Source organism: Dipodomys spectabilis, unplaced genomic scaffold (assembly GCF_019054845.1).
Source record: "Dipodomys spectabilis isolate Male_0828 unplaced genomic scaffold, ASM1905484v1 ptg000003l, whole genome shotgun sequence".
Lineage (NCBI taxonomy): Eukaryota > Metazoa > Chordata > Mammalia > Rodentia > Heteromyidae > Dipodomys > Dipodomys spectabilis.
In genome coordinates this window covers 3,848,367-3,862,908 of record NW_024870680.1, presented here as the reverse complement: position 1 = coordinate 3,862,908, position 14,542 = coordinate 3,848,367, and the positions used below count along the sequence as shown (strand labels likewise).

General features: G+C 41.1%; 1 protein-coding gene across 1 annotated transcript in view; it reads left to right on the top strand.

Annotated features, from left to right (window-relative positions):
• Eed (embryonic ectoderm development) overlaps nucleotides 1–9,408 on the top strand; it is a 46,159-nt gene extending 36,751 nt beyond the window's left edge. Inside the window, exons 10-12 of the mRNA XM_042689187.1 lie at nucleotides 7,793–7,951; nucleotides 8,673–8,746; nucleotides 9,079–9,408. Of these exons, the coding sequence (XP_042545121.1) occupies nucleotides 7,793–7,951; nucleotides 8,673–8,746; nucleotides 9,079–9,205 (360 nt within the window). The 3' untranslated portion in view covers nucleotides 9,206–9,408. The remainder of the gene's footprint in view (nucleotides 1–7,792; nucleotides 7,952–8,672; nucleotides 8,747–9,078) is intronic.
• The last annotated feature ends 5,134 nt before the right edge of the window (nucleotides 9,409–14,542 follow it).

The window sequence follows — 14,542 nt, the reverse complement described above, 5'->3', positions numbered from 1 at the left end:
ACATTGGCCCAGTCTTTTATCCTTGGAATAAACCTAACTTCACTGTACTGAATGTAGTTCTTTTTGTTGTTGTTGGGCATGGGGCTTGAACTCTGGGCCTGGGCACTGTCCCGCAGCTCTTCAGCTCAAGGTTAGTGCTGTGCCACTTGAGCCACAGTACCACTTTCGGTTTTCTGGGTGGTTTATTGGGGATAAGAGTGTCACGGACATGGGACTGGGAAGGTGGCTCAGTGGTAGAGCGCTTGCCTTGCATGCCTGAGGCCCTGGGTTCAATTCCTCAACACCACATAAGAAAAAAGAAAAAAGCCAGAAGTGGCACTGTGGCTCAAGTGGTAGAGCGCTAGCCTTGAGCTGAAGAGCTGAGGGACAGCGCCCAGGCCCAGAGTTCAGGCCCTACGACCGGACCAAAAAAAGAGTGTCACGGACTTTCTTACTTTCGTGCTCAAGCTGGCTTTGAACCTTGATCCTCAGATCTTAGCCTCCTGAGTAGCTAGGATTATGGGCATGAGCCACCAGCACCTGACTTGTAGTTCTTTTGTTTCGGGATTCAAGTTGCTAATTTTTTTTTTTAAGTATATTTATGACTGATTCATGAGGTGTGTGATACTGATCAGAGATTTTGTTTTTTGGTACAATTATTAGCTTTTTAAAATGAAATGGCAAGCCCGGCATAGGTGACTCAGGCCTGTTATCCTAGTTACTCAGGAGACTGAGATCTGAGGATCAAGGTTCAAAGCCAGCTCAGCAGACAGATCCTTGAGGCTCTTATCTGCAATTAACTAGCAAAAAACTAGAAATGGAGGTATGGCTGAAGTGGTAGAGCACCAGCTGCGTTCAGAAAAGCCAAGTGATGCTGGGAAGGTGGCTCAGTGATAGAGTGCTTGCCTTGCATGCCTGAGACCCTGGGTTCGATTCCTCAGCACCACATAAGCAAAAAGAAAAAAGCTGTAAGTGGGGCTGTGGCTCAAGTGGTAGAGCGCTAGCCTTGAGCTAAAGAGCTGAGGGACAGCGCCCAAGCCCAGAGTTCAGGCCCCACGAATGGACACCCCCCCCCCCCCAAAGGAAAAAAAAAAAGCCAAGTGAGAATGTGAGGCCCTGAATTCAAGCACTCTACCACTTGAGCCACAGGATCACTTCCGGCTTTTTCTGCTTATGTGGTGCTGAGGAATTGAACCCAGGGCCTCCTGCATGCAAGACAAGCACTGTACCACTGAGCCACCTTCCCAGCTTTCTAGTTAAAATTTTTTTGTTTTTGTTTGGTTGGTCATGGGGCTTGAACTGTGGGCTTGAGCGTTGTCCCTACACTCTTCAGCTCAAGGCAAGCGCTCTACCGCTTGAGCCACAGCGCCACTTCCGGTTTTCGAGTGGTTTACTGGAGATAAGAGTCTTACAGACAGGTTTCCTGCCCGGGCTGGCTTTGAACCTTGATTCTCAGATCTCAGACTCCTGAGTAGCTAGGATTACAGGCATGATCTACTTCTTTCTTCTTTTTTTTTGCAGGGGGCGGGGGGTGGGGGGGGGGGGGGGGGAGGGGGGTGGGGTTTGGTCATGGGGCTTGAACTCTGGGCATGGGCGCTGTTCCTCAGCTCTTCAGCTCAAGGCCAGAGCTCTACCACCTGAGCTACAGCGCAACTTCCGGTTTTCTGATGGTTTATTGGAGATAGGAGTCTTACGGTCTTTCCTGCCCGGGCTGGCTTTGAACCATGATCCTCAGATCTCAGCCTCCTGAGTAGCTAGGATTACAGGCGTGAGCCACCAGCACCCCGCTCTTCTTTTTTTTTCTTTTAGTTTGCACATTCAACATTAATGTCTGTGTGTGTCTCTGTGTGTCTGTGTGTGTGTGTGTGTGTGTGTGTGTGTGTGTGTGTGTGTGTGTGTACGGGCACCAGTGTGCCAGTGTGTCTTGGGGCTTGAACTCAGGGACAGGGCACTGTCCTTGAGCTAGTACTCCAGCACTTGAGCCATAGCTCCATTTCCAAGCTATTTGATGGGTTAATTGGAGAGAATGAGTCTTATAGACTTTCCTTATGGGTTGGCTTTGAATCATAGTTGTGAGAACTCATCTTCCTGAGTAGCTAGGATTACAGGCTGAGCCACTAGCATCAGCTTTAGCATGAATACCTTTTTAATTTGAGGTCTGAGTATAATTTGACTTCATTTGAGTTTCATGTGAATTTATTGGCATTTTCCAAACAATTTGTTTGTAATTCACTCACCTGTAATCTGTAGTAGGTTTGTTTTAGGAAACATTACTCTTAAAGGTTTTACATATTTATTTCTGACCTAATCTAGTAATCTTCATCAAAGGAAAAGAAAAAGCTTAATCCCAGTTTAAAATATGACATTTTCTGTTTGATAGATTAAGACAATCATTGACTGTGATACAGCTAAAGTACCGACATCTTGTACTTTTGTTGGTTGGTTGGTTGGTTGGTTGTGGGACTTGAACTCTTGGCCTGGGTGCTATTCTTGATCTCTTAAGCTCAAGGCTAATGTTCTACCACTTAGGCCACAGCCCCACTTCTGGTTTTCTGGTGGTTAATTGGGGATAAGAGTCTCACAGATTTTCCTTGCCCCAGCTGGCTTTGAGCTGCAATCCTCAGATCTCAGCCTCCTGAGTAGCTAGGATTACAGGTGTGAGCCACTGGCCCAGCTTGTGTAGTTTCTTACAGTGCCAAAGTAAGTACTTTTTTTTTTTCTTCTTTTCAAGCTTGAACTCAGAGCCTGGGCACTGTCCCTGAGCCCTTTTGCTTAAGGCTAGCACTATTGTGTAGTTTAACAGGTCCAGTTTGCTTTTCTTCCAGCTTCTCCTGCTAGATCTTACTTGTACTTTAGTTTGTTACTGTTTTTATCCAAACCCACTGTGGAATGGAATAATTTTGTTTCTTGTGTAGTAGTAGCTTGATTCTGAAAGTCTTGTATGAAGGGGTGGTAAGAAATGGAATCAAGCAAGGGCACCGTCATGACAGACAAAAGCAGAAGGACTTGGAGATATATTTTGCCCCAAACCTGGCATTTTGTCAGTCATTCAGATTCCATTTTAGCTCTGTTATCTTTATTTTAGGACTCTAGTAAGATATTAGAGCTTTTGTTTTGTCCTTAAGAACTTTGTCTTTTTAGGTAAGTTTTCTTTTATGTTTAGATTGAATCATTTCTGTTGATCTGCTTTAAAAATTTTCAGTTTTGGCCGGGCCCATGTGGCTCACGCCTGTAATCCTAGCTACTCAGGAGGCTGAGATCTGAGGATCATGCTTCAAAGCCAGCCCAGGCAGGAAAGACCATGAGACACCTATCTCCAATAAACCACCAGAAAACCAGAAGTGGCACTGTAGCTCAAGTGGTAGAGCGCTTGCCTTGAGCTGAAGAGCTGAGGGGACAGCACCCAGGCCCAGAGTTCAAGCCCCACGACTGATCAAAAAATAAATAAATAAAAAATAAAAATTTTCAGTTTTCTCTCTTCTGTTGAGTCCACCAATGGAGTTTTTAATTTTGGTTCTAATACTAGTTTTCATTTATAAAATTTCTATGTATTTTGTTGAGATTTCCTTTTGGCTTATATGTAATTATGATTGCTGAAGCAATTTACAATAGTTACTTTAAACTCTTTTTCAGAGTTCTGACATCTATGTTACCTCTGTGTTGGTATATCTTAGAAAATTGAGATTTTTTTTTTCTGATTGTTGGTATGACTAATACTAGATTGAAACCTGAATACTTCTGATATTATGAGGCTCTATAGTCTTCCTTTCCCTTCCTTTAGAACTAATTCTGTAGAGGGCTTCTTTACTGTTGCAGCTGAGCAAGAGGAACATGAGATGGTGGTGAGCATTCAAACTTTCCATTAGGCCAGTCTTGCCATCCCAGTTGGAGGGCTAGGATGCCTCTTTAATGCTCACTAATGGTTGCCACTGACACTGGAAAATTGGTTGTGCCCTTACTATTGTTTGGTTGGATGAGTCCAGCCAGCAAATAGGAAGAGGGTTACCTCATTGCTACAAGAGTAAGGGAAACCAGAGGACTTGTAATTGAAGGTGCTTAGTTAAGACTTAATGAATAGTTCCTTATTGAGCTTGTACAAGTTCAACCAGGGATGAGTCTAGATTTTTTTTCTGTTGTTGGAACATTTAATCTCAGTAGTTTGCTACTTTTGGCTCAAAATAGAAAACTTGTTTTGAAGCTTTTTTGTTTTGTTTTTGTTGGTTGTGGGGCTTGAACTGTGGGCCGGGCCCTGTCCCTGAGCTCTTCAGCTTAAGGTGAGTGTTTGATGACTGGAGCCACAGCACCTCTTCTGGTTTTCTGGTGGTTAATTGGAGATAAAGAGTCTCATGGACTTTCACTTTCATGCTCTGGCTTGGCTTTGAACCGTGATCCTCTTGAGTAGCTAGGATTACAGGCATGAGCCTGACTTGTTGAAGCTTCTGTCTTCACTCAAGTATTTCTGAATTGTCTTTTCTAGCATCCAGTGTGGGATAGTAGTGAATGAAAAGGCAAAAGGTGTTGTGTGGCTCAAGTGGTATGCTGTCTAGCACGTCCTTGAGTTCATACCCCTATGCCTATGCCCCTTTGCCCCCCCAAAAGATCCAGGTCTCTGCTGGTCTTGTGACTCAGAATCCCTAGATCTGAGATTCTTTAAGAAAGGGAAACCCAAGTTGCTCAATGTTCTATGATTCATGTTCCAAGATTGTTATCTAGTGTGCCTTCTTTGTCTTTTCAGAGAATTAGGTTTGCTTTAGATGTGAGAATCAGACCTTTAAGTTACACTAAGTGATGTAAGTAGGAAAAAATACCTCCATTCTATCATCTTGGAAGCAGCAATAAAAAGCTCATAGACTATAGGAAGGACTTCGGGATGTAGATAAAATACAAGACTGACATACTGGTAGTCTCAAATCTGGTTCTGTGTTAGAATTATTGGGAGGACATGACAATAAGAGATCCCCTGAGAGTTTAGATCTGGCACAGAGACCCAGGAATTAATGACTTCGATATAAATAAAAAATAATGTATGCTGGGCGCCAGTGGCTCACACCTGTAATCCTAGCTACTGAAGAGGCTGAGATCTGAGGATCTGGGTTCAAAGCCAGCCCGGGCAGGAAAGTCTGGGAGACTCTTTTTTTTGAGGGGAGGGAGGTCCAGTCGTGGGGCCTGAACTCTGGGCCTGGGCACTGTCCCTCAGCTCTTTATTTCAAGGCTAGCGCTCTACCACTTGAGCCACAGTGCCACTTCTGGCTTTTTTCTTTTTGCTTATGTGGTGCTGAGGAATCGAACCAAGGGCCTCATGCATGCAAGGCAAGCGCTCTACCACTGAGCCATCTTCCCAGCCCCTGGGAGACTCTTATCTCCAATAAAACCACTAGAAAACTGGAAGTGGTACTGTGGCTCAAGTAGTAGAGCGCTCTCAGGGACAGCGCCCAAGCCCAGAGTTCAAACCCCACGACTGACCAAAAAGAAAAAAGAAAAATAATTTGTGACATGTGCCAGTGGCTTACGCCTATAATTCTAACTATAAGAAGCAGCCAGGGCAAGAAAATCCATAAAACTCTTATCTCCAATAAACTACTAAAAAAAAAAGAAAGAAAAAGAAAAGAGAGAAAGCAAGCCAGAAGTGGAGTTGTGGGTGGTTAGAGCACTAGTCTTCAGCAGAAAAGCTCAGGGACAGCACTTAGGCCCTGAGTTCAAGCTTCAGGACCAGCATACATGCAGGCATGCTCGCGCATGCACAAACACAAACACACACACACACAGATTTGGTTTGAACAATTTGATAATTTGTCTAGATAATTTTGAAATGCAGTTTTTTATTAGTGCTAGTAAATTTTTTTTCTTTTTTCTTTTTTTTTTGTCAGTCGTGGGGCTGGGTGCTGTCCCTCAGCTCTAAAGCTCAAGGCTGGCGCTCTACCACTTAAGCTACAGTGCCACTTTGGTTTTCTGGTGGTTTATTGGAGATAAGAGTTTCCCGGGCTGACTTTGAACCTTGATCCTCAGATCTTAGCCTCCTCAGTAGCTAGGATTACAGGTGTGAGCCACCGGCTCCCAGCAGTAAATTTTTCTTATATCTCTGTGTTTTGTGTTTCCATGAGAGGTCTCTACTAAACACTTTTGGCTGTGATTGAAGCTCATTGGTAGAACACTTTTCTAGAAAACACAAAGCACCAGAAAAAGAATTTATCAGTTAGAGACACTTGAAGAGATACTTTACATTTTTGCTTCTGCCTCCCTCTTCCAAATTCCAGTTTAGTAATGTTGGGCAGAGATGAGTCTTGAGATAACTCTAAATTTACTGATCCAGTTAAATCTCTAACAACCACCTAGATAATCTCAAGTTACTTTGTAGTTAAGAACTTGTATAACAAACATATAGCATTGGAATTTCAAAGTCTGAGAAATGTGCACAAGAAAAAATTATGCTGTCCTCACTTTAATCTTCTTGTTGCCTAATGGTTGAACTGTTTAATGTCAGTGACTCCTGCAGGGCTGCCACCTAAGATTATATTGTAGGCTGTCCTCTGGAGCTCTCGGGGACACAGTTCACCTACATTAGTTTCTTAATGTTTGTGTTGAGGTTGGGTTAAATAGCTGGGGACAAGGGGTATCCCATTGATTATAAGATGTTTAGTGCATTCCTTGTCTCTACCAAAGTCCTAGAAGGTTACATGAGCAGTCATTTCCCTCAATTTTGCAATTTTCTTTTCATTGTATTTTTTCAAAGATTCAATGTTAGAGGACAGAGAAAGTATAACTTCATAGGCCATTTTAATCCCATCTCCATGTCACCTTCTTGATGTTAAATCAGTGCTTTTAATACTTTCTCTTTCCCTATTCATGACTTGCTTGTTATGTCCTTTCTTTTTTTTTTTCCCCTGGTCATGGGGCCTGAACTCTGGGCCTGGGCGCTGTCCCTCAGCTCTTCAGCTCAAGGCTAGCACTCTACCACTTGAGCCTCAGTTCCACTTCTGGCTTTCTCTGCTTATGTGTTGCTGAGGAATCGAACCCAGGGCCTCATGCATGCAAGACAAGCACTCTACCACTGAGCCACCTTCTCAGACCTGTTATGTCCTTTTTGGGGGGGGGGGGGGAGGGGTCCAGTCATGGGGCCTGAACTCTGGACCTGGGCGCTGTCCCTCAGGCTCTTCAGCTCAAGGCTAGTGCTCTACCACTTGAGCCATAGCGCCACTTCTGGCTTTTTTCTTTTTGCTTATGTGGTGCTGGGAAATCGAATGCCGGGCCTCAGGCATGCAAGGCAAGCGCTCTACCACTGAGCCACCTTCCCAGCCCCCTGTTATGTCCTTTTAATGGATCCATATACTGTTCTTTGGTGTCTGTGAGGAGCTTCAATGTGGTGTAGACATTGTGTAGATGGAGTAATAGTTAACAAGGTAAAGAGAAGCACTAGAGTCTAGAGACTGATCAGGAAACTGGAAAGATAAAACTATGAAGTAAGCAAGGGCTAGGCTATGAGAAGCTGTGTGTTCTAATACTGTAATATGTTTCTGTAATTTAACTTTGCTGTAGAGCACCTCAATTTTCTAGGTGTCTAATTATGTAGAGCTGAGGTAGGAAGAGACACTTACTTCCAAAATGAATATCCAGACAGTGAAATTCTTTTTTTATTGAGTGATTCTGTTTATAATCAGATTTCTTCTCAAGTATGGATGCTGACTATATAAATGCAGAATATATCAGTGGATTAAATTAATTATTTGAGCTATTTTAAAATGATAACATTGTCAGTTTTTAATCTTCTAAATCCATTTCTACAACTAATACTTGTTTTTTCATTCTTCCTTTTTAGTCTTGTGAAAATGCCATTGTATGCTGGAAACCTGGCAAAATGGAAGATGATATAGATAAAATTAAACCTAGTGAGTCTAATGTGACTATTCTTGGGCGATTTGATTACAGCCAGTGTGACATTTGGTACATGAGGTTTTCTATGGATTTCTGGCAAAAGGTAGCAGCATATTTTTACATTTTGAAATTATTTGACTTAATGAAAGACCTTTGTAATTCTTTTTCTGTTTTGTCCATGTTTCTTTTCCTCTTAGAATCTGTGATTTTTTTTTTTTAATTGCTTACTTTGCTTGTTGATATTGCAAATCTACCTTTGTGGCTCTGAGACTCCTTCTGCAATACCTTGTGTAAAACCAACAAGCAGTTGGGTGTCAGTGGTTATATAGTCCATGATATCTGTTCTAAGACTTAATATTTTGTGATGAGAGTGCTGATCTTTTTGTGTAGCTTTTTCCTAGAAAAATTTAGAGAAAAGCATAAAAGACAAAGACAAAATGGTTACCTAAAATTGAAAAGAAATCTGTTAAGATTTTGTGATAACAAATTAACTGAGTATTTACTTCTGTAACAAAGTTTTGGAAGAGCTTCAACAGCTTTTCTACTGTTATTTAAGGTAGAAAAAAGACTACCATGCTAACAAATTGTAAAGCCTTCCATAAAATTGCACAGTGCCTTATTTACTCAAGATACCTGTGAAATATTAATTCCTCTTATTCCTATTTATAAATCAGGAATATAAGATCCAAAGAAATAGTCCAGAGCGCAGTCAGAGGCTGGAGCCGAGGTTTTTCTGAAGTAAGGAAGATGTCTTAGGATTGCTTGACTGCCATAGAGCTTGGTGGTTTTATTAATTTGATCTTTTTAAAAATATGTTTACACAGATGCTTGCATTGGGCAATCAGGTTGGCAAACTTTATGTTTGGGATTTAGAAGTAGAAGATCCTCATAAAGCCAAGTAAGTACTAAACTATTTCTAAACTATTTTCCCTTTTTATTCAACCTTATACTAATGATACAGGAAACAATTGATTCCTTAAATCATGTAATCATTTTGAGTTGCTTATTGATATTTTTCTTTGTACACATTATGATGCCTCTTCAAATTAATGAAATTAATGAATTACCCAAATTTCATCAAATTTGAGAATAAATACTTAGTGAAGACCTTCTGATTTTAAGTGCTTTTTATGAGACTTGAAATATCTTTTTTTTTCTCTTTTAAGGTAATGCTGACAATTTATGTATTATATTTAACCTCCTGTCTTGTTTTTTTTTTTTTTTCCCCAGATGTACAACACTGACTCATCATAAATGTGGTGCTGCTATTCGACAAACCAGTTTTAGCAGGGATAGCAGCATTCTTATAGCTGTTTGTGATGATGCCAGTATTTGGCGTTGGGATCGACTTCGATAAAATATTTTTTCCTAAGCAAAATAGAGTATGTCTGTGTAAAATAGAATTAATGTATCTTGTTAGTAAGGGCACATAGAGCATTTAGACTTGTTTTCAGCATTCAATCAGGCTGAGCTGAATGTAGTGATGTTTACATTGTTTACATTCTTTGTACTGTCTTCCTGCTCAGACTCTACTGCTTTTAATAAAAATTTATTTTTGTATAGCTGTGTGTTATTTTACATATTTTCATTGGAATGAGAACAAGTTGAAAGTAATAAAATTGTACTCTACCTATTTTTTTATTTTTATTTTTGGTTGGTTGTAGGGCTTGAACTCTGGGCCTGGGTGCTGTCTTGAGCTCTTCAAGGCTAATGCTCTACCACTTTGAGCCATAACACTACTTCCAGTTTTCTGGTGGGTAATTGGAGAAGAGTCTTACAGACTTTCCTGTCCCTGCTGGCTTTGAACCAAGATCCTCTGCTCTCAGCCTCCTGAGTAGCTAGGATTACAGGTGTGAGCCACCAGTGCCCATCCTATTTTGTTTTGTTTTTTTCCTTAATTGGAGAAAGGTATTTAATCAGGAGATACTGAGTATAGTCTTTAAAACTAAATTAAATTTAAATCTTGGCTCTGCCAAGATTAAATAAATAACATGTCTGCATGTGTGAAACAGTAATAATAATATCTACCTCAGGGAGGTCAAATAATGTTTTTAATATATATGAGTCAATTAAAATATTATTTGCCATATAATAAGATCTGGTGTGAGCCGGGCGCTGGTGGCTCACGCCTGTAATCCTAGCTACTCAGGAGGCTGAGATCTGAGGATCGCGGTTCAAAGCCAGCCCGGGCAGGAGAGACCGTGAGACTCCTATCTCCAATAAACCACCAGAAAACCAGAAGTGGCGCTGTAGCTCAAGTGGTAGAGCGCTCGCCTTGAGCTGAAGAGCTGAGGGACAGCGCCCAGGCCCAGAGTTCAAGTCCCAGGAACGACAAAAAAAAAAAAAAAAAAGATCTGGGGTGTGTGTGTGTGTGTGTGTGTGTGTGTGTGTGTGTGTGTGTGTGTGTGTGTGTGTGTGTGTGTGTGTGTGTGTGTGTGTGTGTGTGTGTGTGTGTGTGTGTGTGTGTGTGTGTGTGTGTGTGTGTGTGTGTACGCATGCGTGCACACGTGCATGTACCTGCATGCATACTCACATTGTTCCTGGGGCTGGAATTCAGGTCTGCTGTCCCTGGTTTTTTTGCTCAAGGCTAGTATTCTTACCACTTAAGCCACAGTTTCACTTCCAGCTCTTTGGTGGTCAATTGGAGATAAGAGTCTTAACAGATTTTCCTGCTCCCAGGTTGGCTACAAACTGCTATACTCAGATCTCAGCCTTGTGAGTAGCTAGGATTATAGGCATGAGCCACCAGCACCTGGCTTTCTAAGTGGATTTTAATTTTATTTATGGTTATTGGAAATTGTATGCCTTAATAGTTTCATATCTTTAATAGTTTTCTTCTGCCATAGTTTCATATTTACAGTTAAAATTCTTTTTTTTTTTTTTGGGTCCGGTCGTGGGGCCTGAACTCTGGGCCTGGGCACTGTCCCTCAGCTCTTCAGCTCAAGGCTAGCGCTCTACCACTTGAGCCACAGCGCCACTTCCAGCTTTTTTCTTATGTGGTGCTGAGGAATTGAACCCAGGGCCTTGAGCATGCAAGGCAAGTGCTCTACCACTGAGCCACCTTCCCAGCCCCAGTTAAAATTCTTTAGAGCTAGAACATATACTGTTGTCTTGCTTCTATATTTATCATTAACCATTCATAACAGTGGAAATGTGATTAGAAAAAGGAAAGTACTTAGAAGGTTAAACATAGGATCAGATAAGAGTATGTCTAGTGAGTATAGTGAGTTGTTGCCCTCTTTTCTTTAAAAAAAAAAGAATTGACTTAGATAAGTAGATCTTACCAGCTTGAGAGTATTTTTTGGTCTTAGACTTTGGTGAATTGCATTTACTTAAAGCAGAATGATTCCTTAAAAGACTCCACATAGATCTCCCCTATGACCCAGCAATCCCACTTTTGGGCATATACCTAAGTGGTCACAAACAAGACCATACTAAAGCTACCAGCACAACTATGTTTATTGCAGCACTATTTACCATAGCTAAGATATGGAACCAACCCAGATGCCCCTCAGTAGATGAATAGATCAAGAAGATGTGGTATATATACACAGTGGAATTCTATACCTCCATCAAAAAGAATGGCATTGCCCCATTTGTTAGGAAATGGAAAGACTTGGAAAAAATTATATTAAGCGAAGTAAGCCAGGCCCAAAGAAACACAGGTCCCATGGTTTCCCTTATTTGCAATAACTAGTGTATGTCTGAGACAGCAGAAAAGGTCAGATAAGTTGATGTTAGGTGAAATGAATCCCAAGGTAAGTATCAAATGCTTTTTCTTTATTGCGATTGTTTCTAACAGATTTATAAGATGATTTCTTTGTTAAACCCCCACGGTATAACCCCTGCTTTCATTGTATTTGATGTTGGTATAATTTGTGGAGGGGAAGGGCAAAAGCAAACCACTTATATAGGGATACAGGTGGACCCACAGCAACAATGAGATATATAAGTCATTATGTTGGAAAACGAACTTTACAACTTTGCTGGAGGGGGGGGGATGGGAAGGGAAGGGGAAACAAAGGAGGAGGCAACAATGCTTGATGAACGTACTCATTACCTTGCCCATGTAATTGTAACCCCTCTGTACGGTATTTTCACAATTAAAATTTTTTAAAAAGCAGAATGAAAAAATCCTGAGTAGTCAGTCATAAAGTTAGGTAGAAGATAAAATGAGGTGAACCAGGAAAATACAAAAGACTAGATTTTGCCCAGTTTCTTTTTTTTAGTTAATAAAATTTACCAGGTACCAGTGGCTCATGCCTATAATCCTAGCTACTCAGGAGGCTAAGAGCTAAGGATGACAGTCTGAGCAGGATAGTCTCCAGTTAACCACTAAAAAGCCTGAAGTGGACCTGTGGCTGAAGTGGTAAGAGCTATAGCCTTGAAAACAAAAAAGCTCAGGGATAGTACCCAGGTCCTGAGTTCAAGCCTCAGGATTGGCACATACAAAGAATCAAGATTAATAAAAAAATTTTTTTTCTTGTTTCTTTTTTGGTTGGCTGTGGGGCTTGAACTGGGCTTGGGCACTGTCCCTGGACTCTTCAGCTCAAGGCAAGCGTTCTACCGCTTGAGCCACAGTGCCACTTCCAGTTTTCTGTTGGTTTTTTGGAGATAAGAGTCTCATGGACTTTCCTGCTCAGGATGGCTTTGAACCATGCTCTTCAGATCTCAGCCTCCTGAGTAGCTAGGTTTATAGGCGTGAGCTACCAATGCCCGGCAAAATTTTGTTTCTATATACATTTTTTGGATTTATTTTTGTATGTTTAATATTATTATAAAGGTGATGTACAGAGGGCCACAGTCAGGTAAAGAGTACATTCGTTTTTGGACAATGTCATCCCTTACTGATGTTTTTTGTATAATATCCTGAACAACATTAGGCACTTTCAAGCATCTCTGAAGCAAGGTTTATTTTCCTGTTAATGTAATGCTTTAACGAAGAGGAAAGCATAATCACAGTTTACTGTCTCGGTTCAGTGGATCCTTCACTTTCTCCATTAGAAATTTTCATAGGACAGCTAGCTGGGCGCTGGTGGCTCACACCTATAATCCTAGCTACTTTGGAGGCTGAGATCTTAGGATTGTGGTTCAAAGCCAGTCTAGGCAGGAAAGTCTGTGAGACTTTTATCTCCAATAAACCACCAGCAAACCAGGAGTGGCGCTGTGGCTCAAGTGGTAGAGCACTAACCTTGAGCCGAACCACCAGCAAACCAGGAGTGGCGCTGTGGCTCAAGTGGTAGAGCACTAACCTTGAGCCGAAGAGCTGAGGGATAGCACCTAGGCCCAGAGTTCAAGCCCCATGACCGACAAAAAGAAATTTTCATAGGAGCTTAAGCAGTGCAGCTTTATAGGAAGTCAGTTTTGATTTCCAAGCATCATACAAGACAATACTGCCACTTTTTTTTTTTTTTTTAAAGCAAAATGAGTTGATTCACGTTTCTTTTTGTGTTGTGTTTGTTTTGTTTTGTTAGTCTGGGAGGCTTTAAACTCTGGGCCTATGCACTCTCCCTGAGCTCTTGTGCTCAGGCTAGCACTGTACCACTAGAACCACAGCTTTTTGTGGTTAATTGGAGATAAGTGTCTCACTTCCTGCGTGGGCTGGCTTTGAACCTTCATCCTCAGGTCTCATCTTCCTGAGTAGGATTATAGACATGAGCCACAGGCATTTTATAGTGATACAGAATTTTAAGTCAGAATATCACATTGTGAGTTCTTTTTTGCATGGCTACTGGACAAAAGCATCTTTTTCTCTCAGTTCTTAAGAATACATTCAGTATTTGAGCTAATATGTAATCATTTGAAGACTCAGTTTCACTTGCTGACATTTCACTTATATAATCAATACTGTTAGCAGTGTTAGTGTCTAGAGTGCCATGTCTATCTGTTCCAATTCATCTAATAATTGGAAAACATGACTCTCTTTTTTCATTGATAGGAAAGGAGGAACATTGTTAGTATGTATGAGTACATCCTATGGGTGAAGTGATTGAAGTGTACTTATAGTGATTGACTACAACCACCTAGATCCATGACTCTTCATTGCCTTTGAGTAATTCTGGTTGTTTTTTTCTAGTATAATTTCCTCAAGTATCATAAATAAAGCCATTAAGAGTGGTATTAGGAGCATTAAGTTGGGTTCTAATACTAGTGTCAGGAATATGTTGGGGGCATCTATGTGTGTGTATATGCACATATTTGACTCCAAAGCCTTGCATGTTACAAGCAAGTGCTCTATTAATGAACTTTATCCCTAGCCTGAGATAGATTAGGTAAATTTCTGCTTGGATAAAGTCATAAATGTTACTAGAGATTGAACACTGGGCCTCATGCTTAACATTACTACTAAGATTGAACAGTGGGCCTCATGCTTAACACTACTACTAGAACTGTGGCCCAAGCCTCTGGCTCTTTTAGTTTCACACTATGTTTGAGGCACTCTTGTACTCTGGGTGTGGGCTTTCCTGGAACACAGGGTTGCCTAGTAGCAACCTTTTCCAAATCCAAGGGCATGGTTCTTCAAAGAAATTTATAGTTTTAACTTTTACAGTTTTGTTTTTTGTTTGTTTTTGCCAGTCCTGGGCCTGAGTACTGTCCCTGAGCTTCTTTTGCTCAAGGCTAGAATTCTACCACTTAAGCCACAGCACCTTTTCTGTTTTTTTTTTTTCCGGTTATGTGGTACTTAGGAATCAGA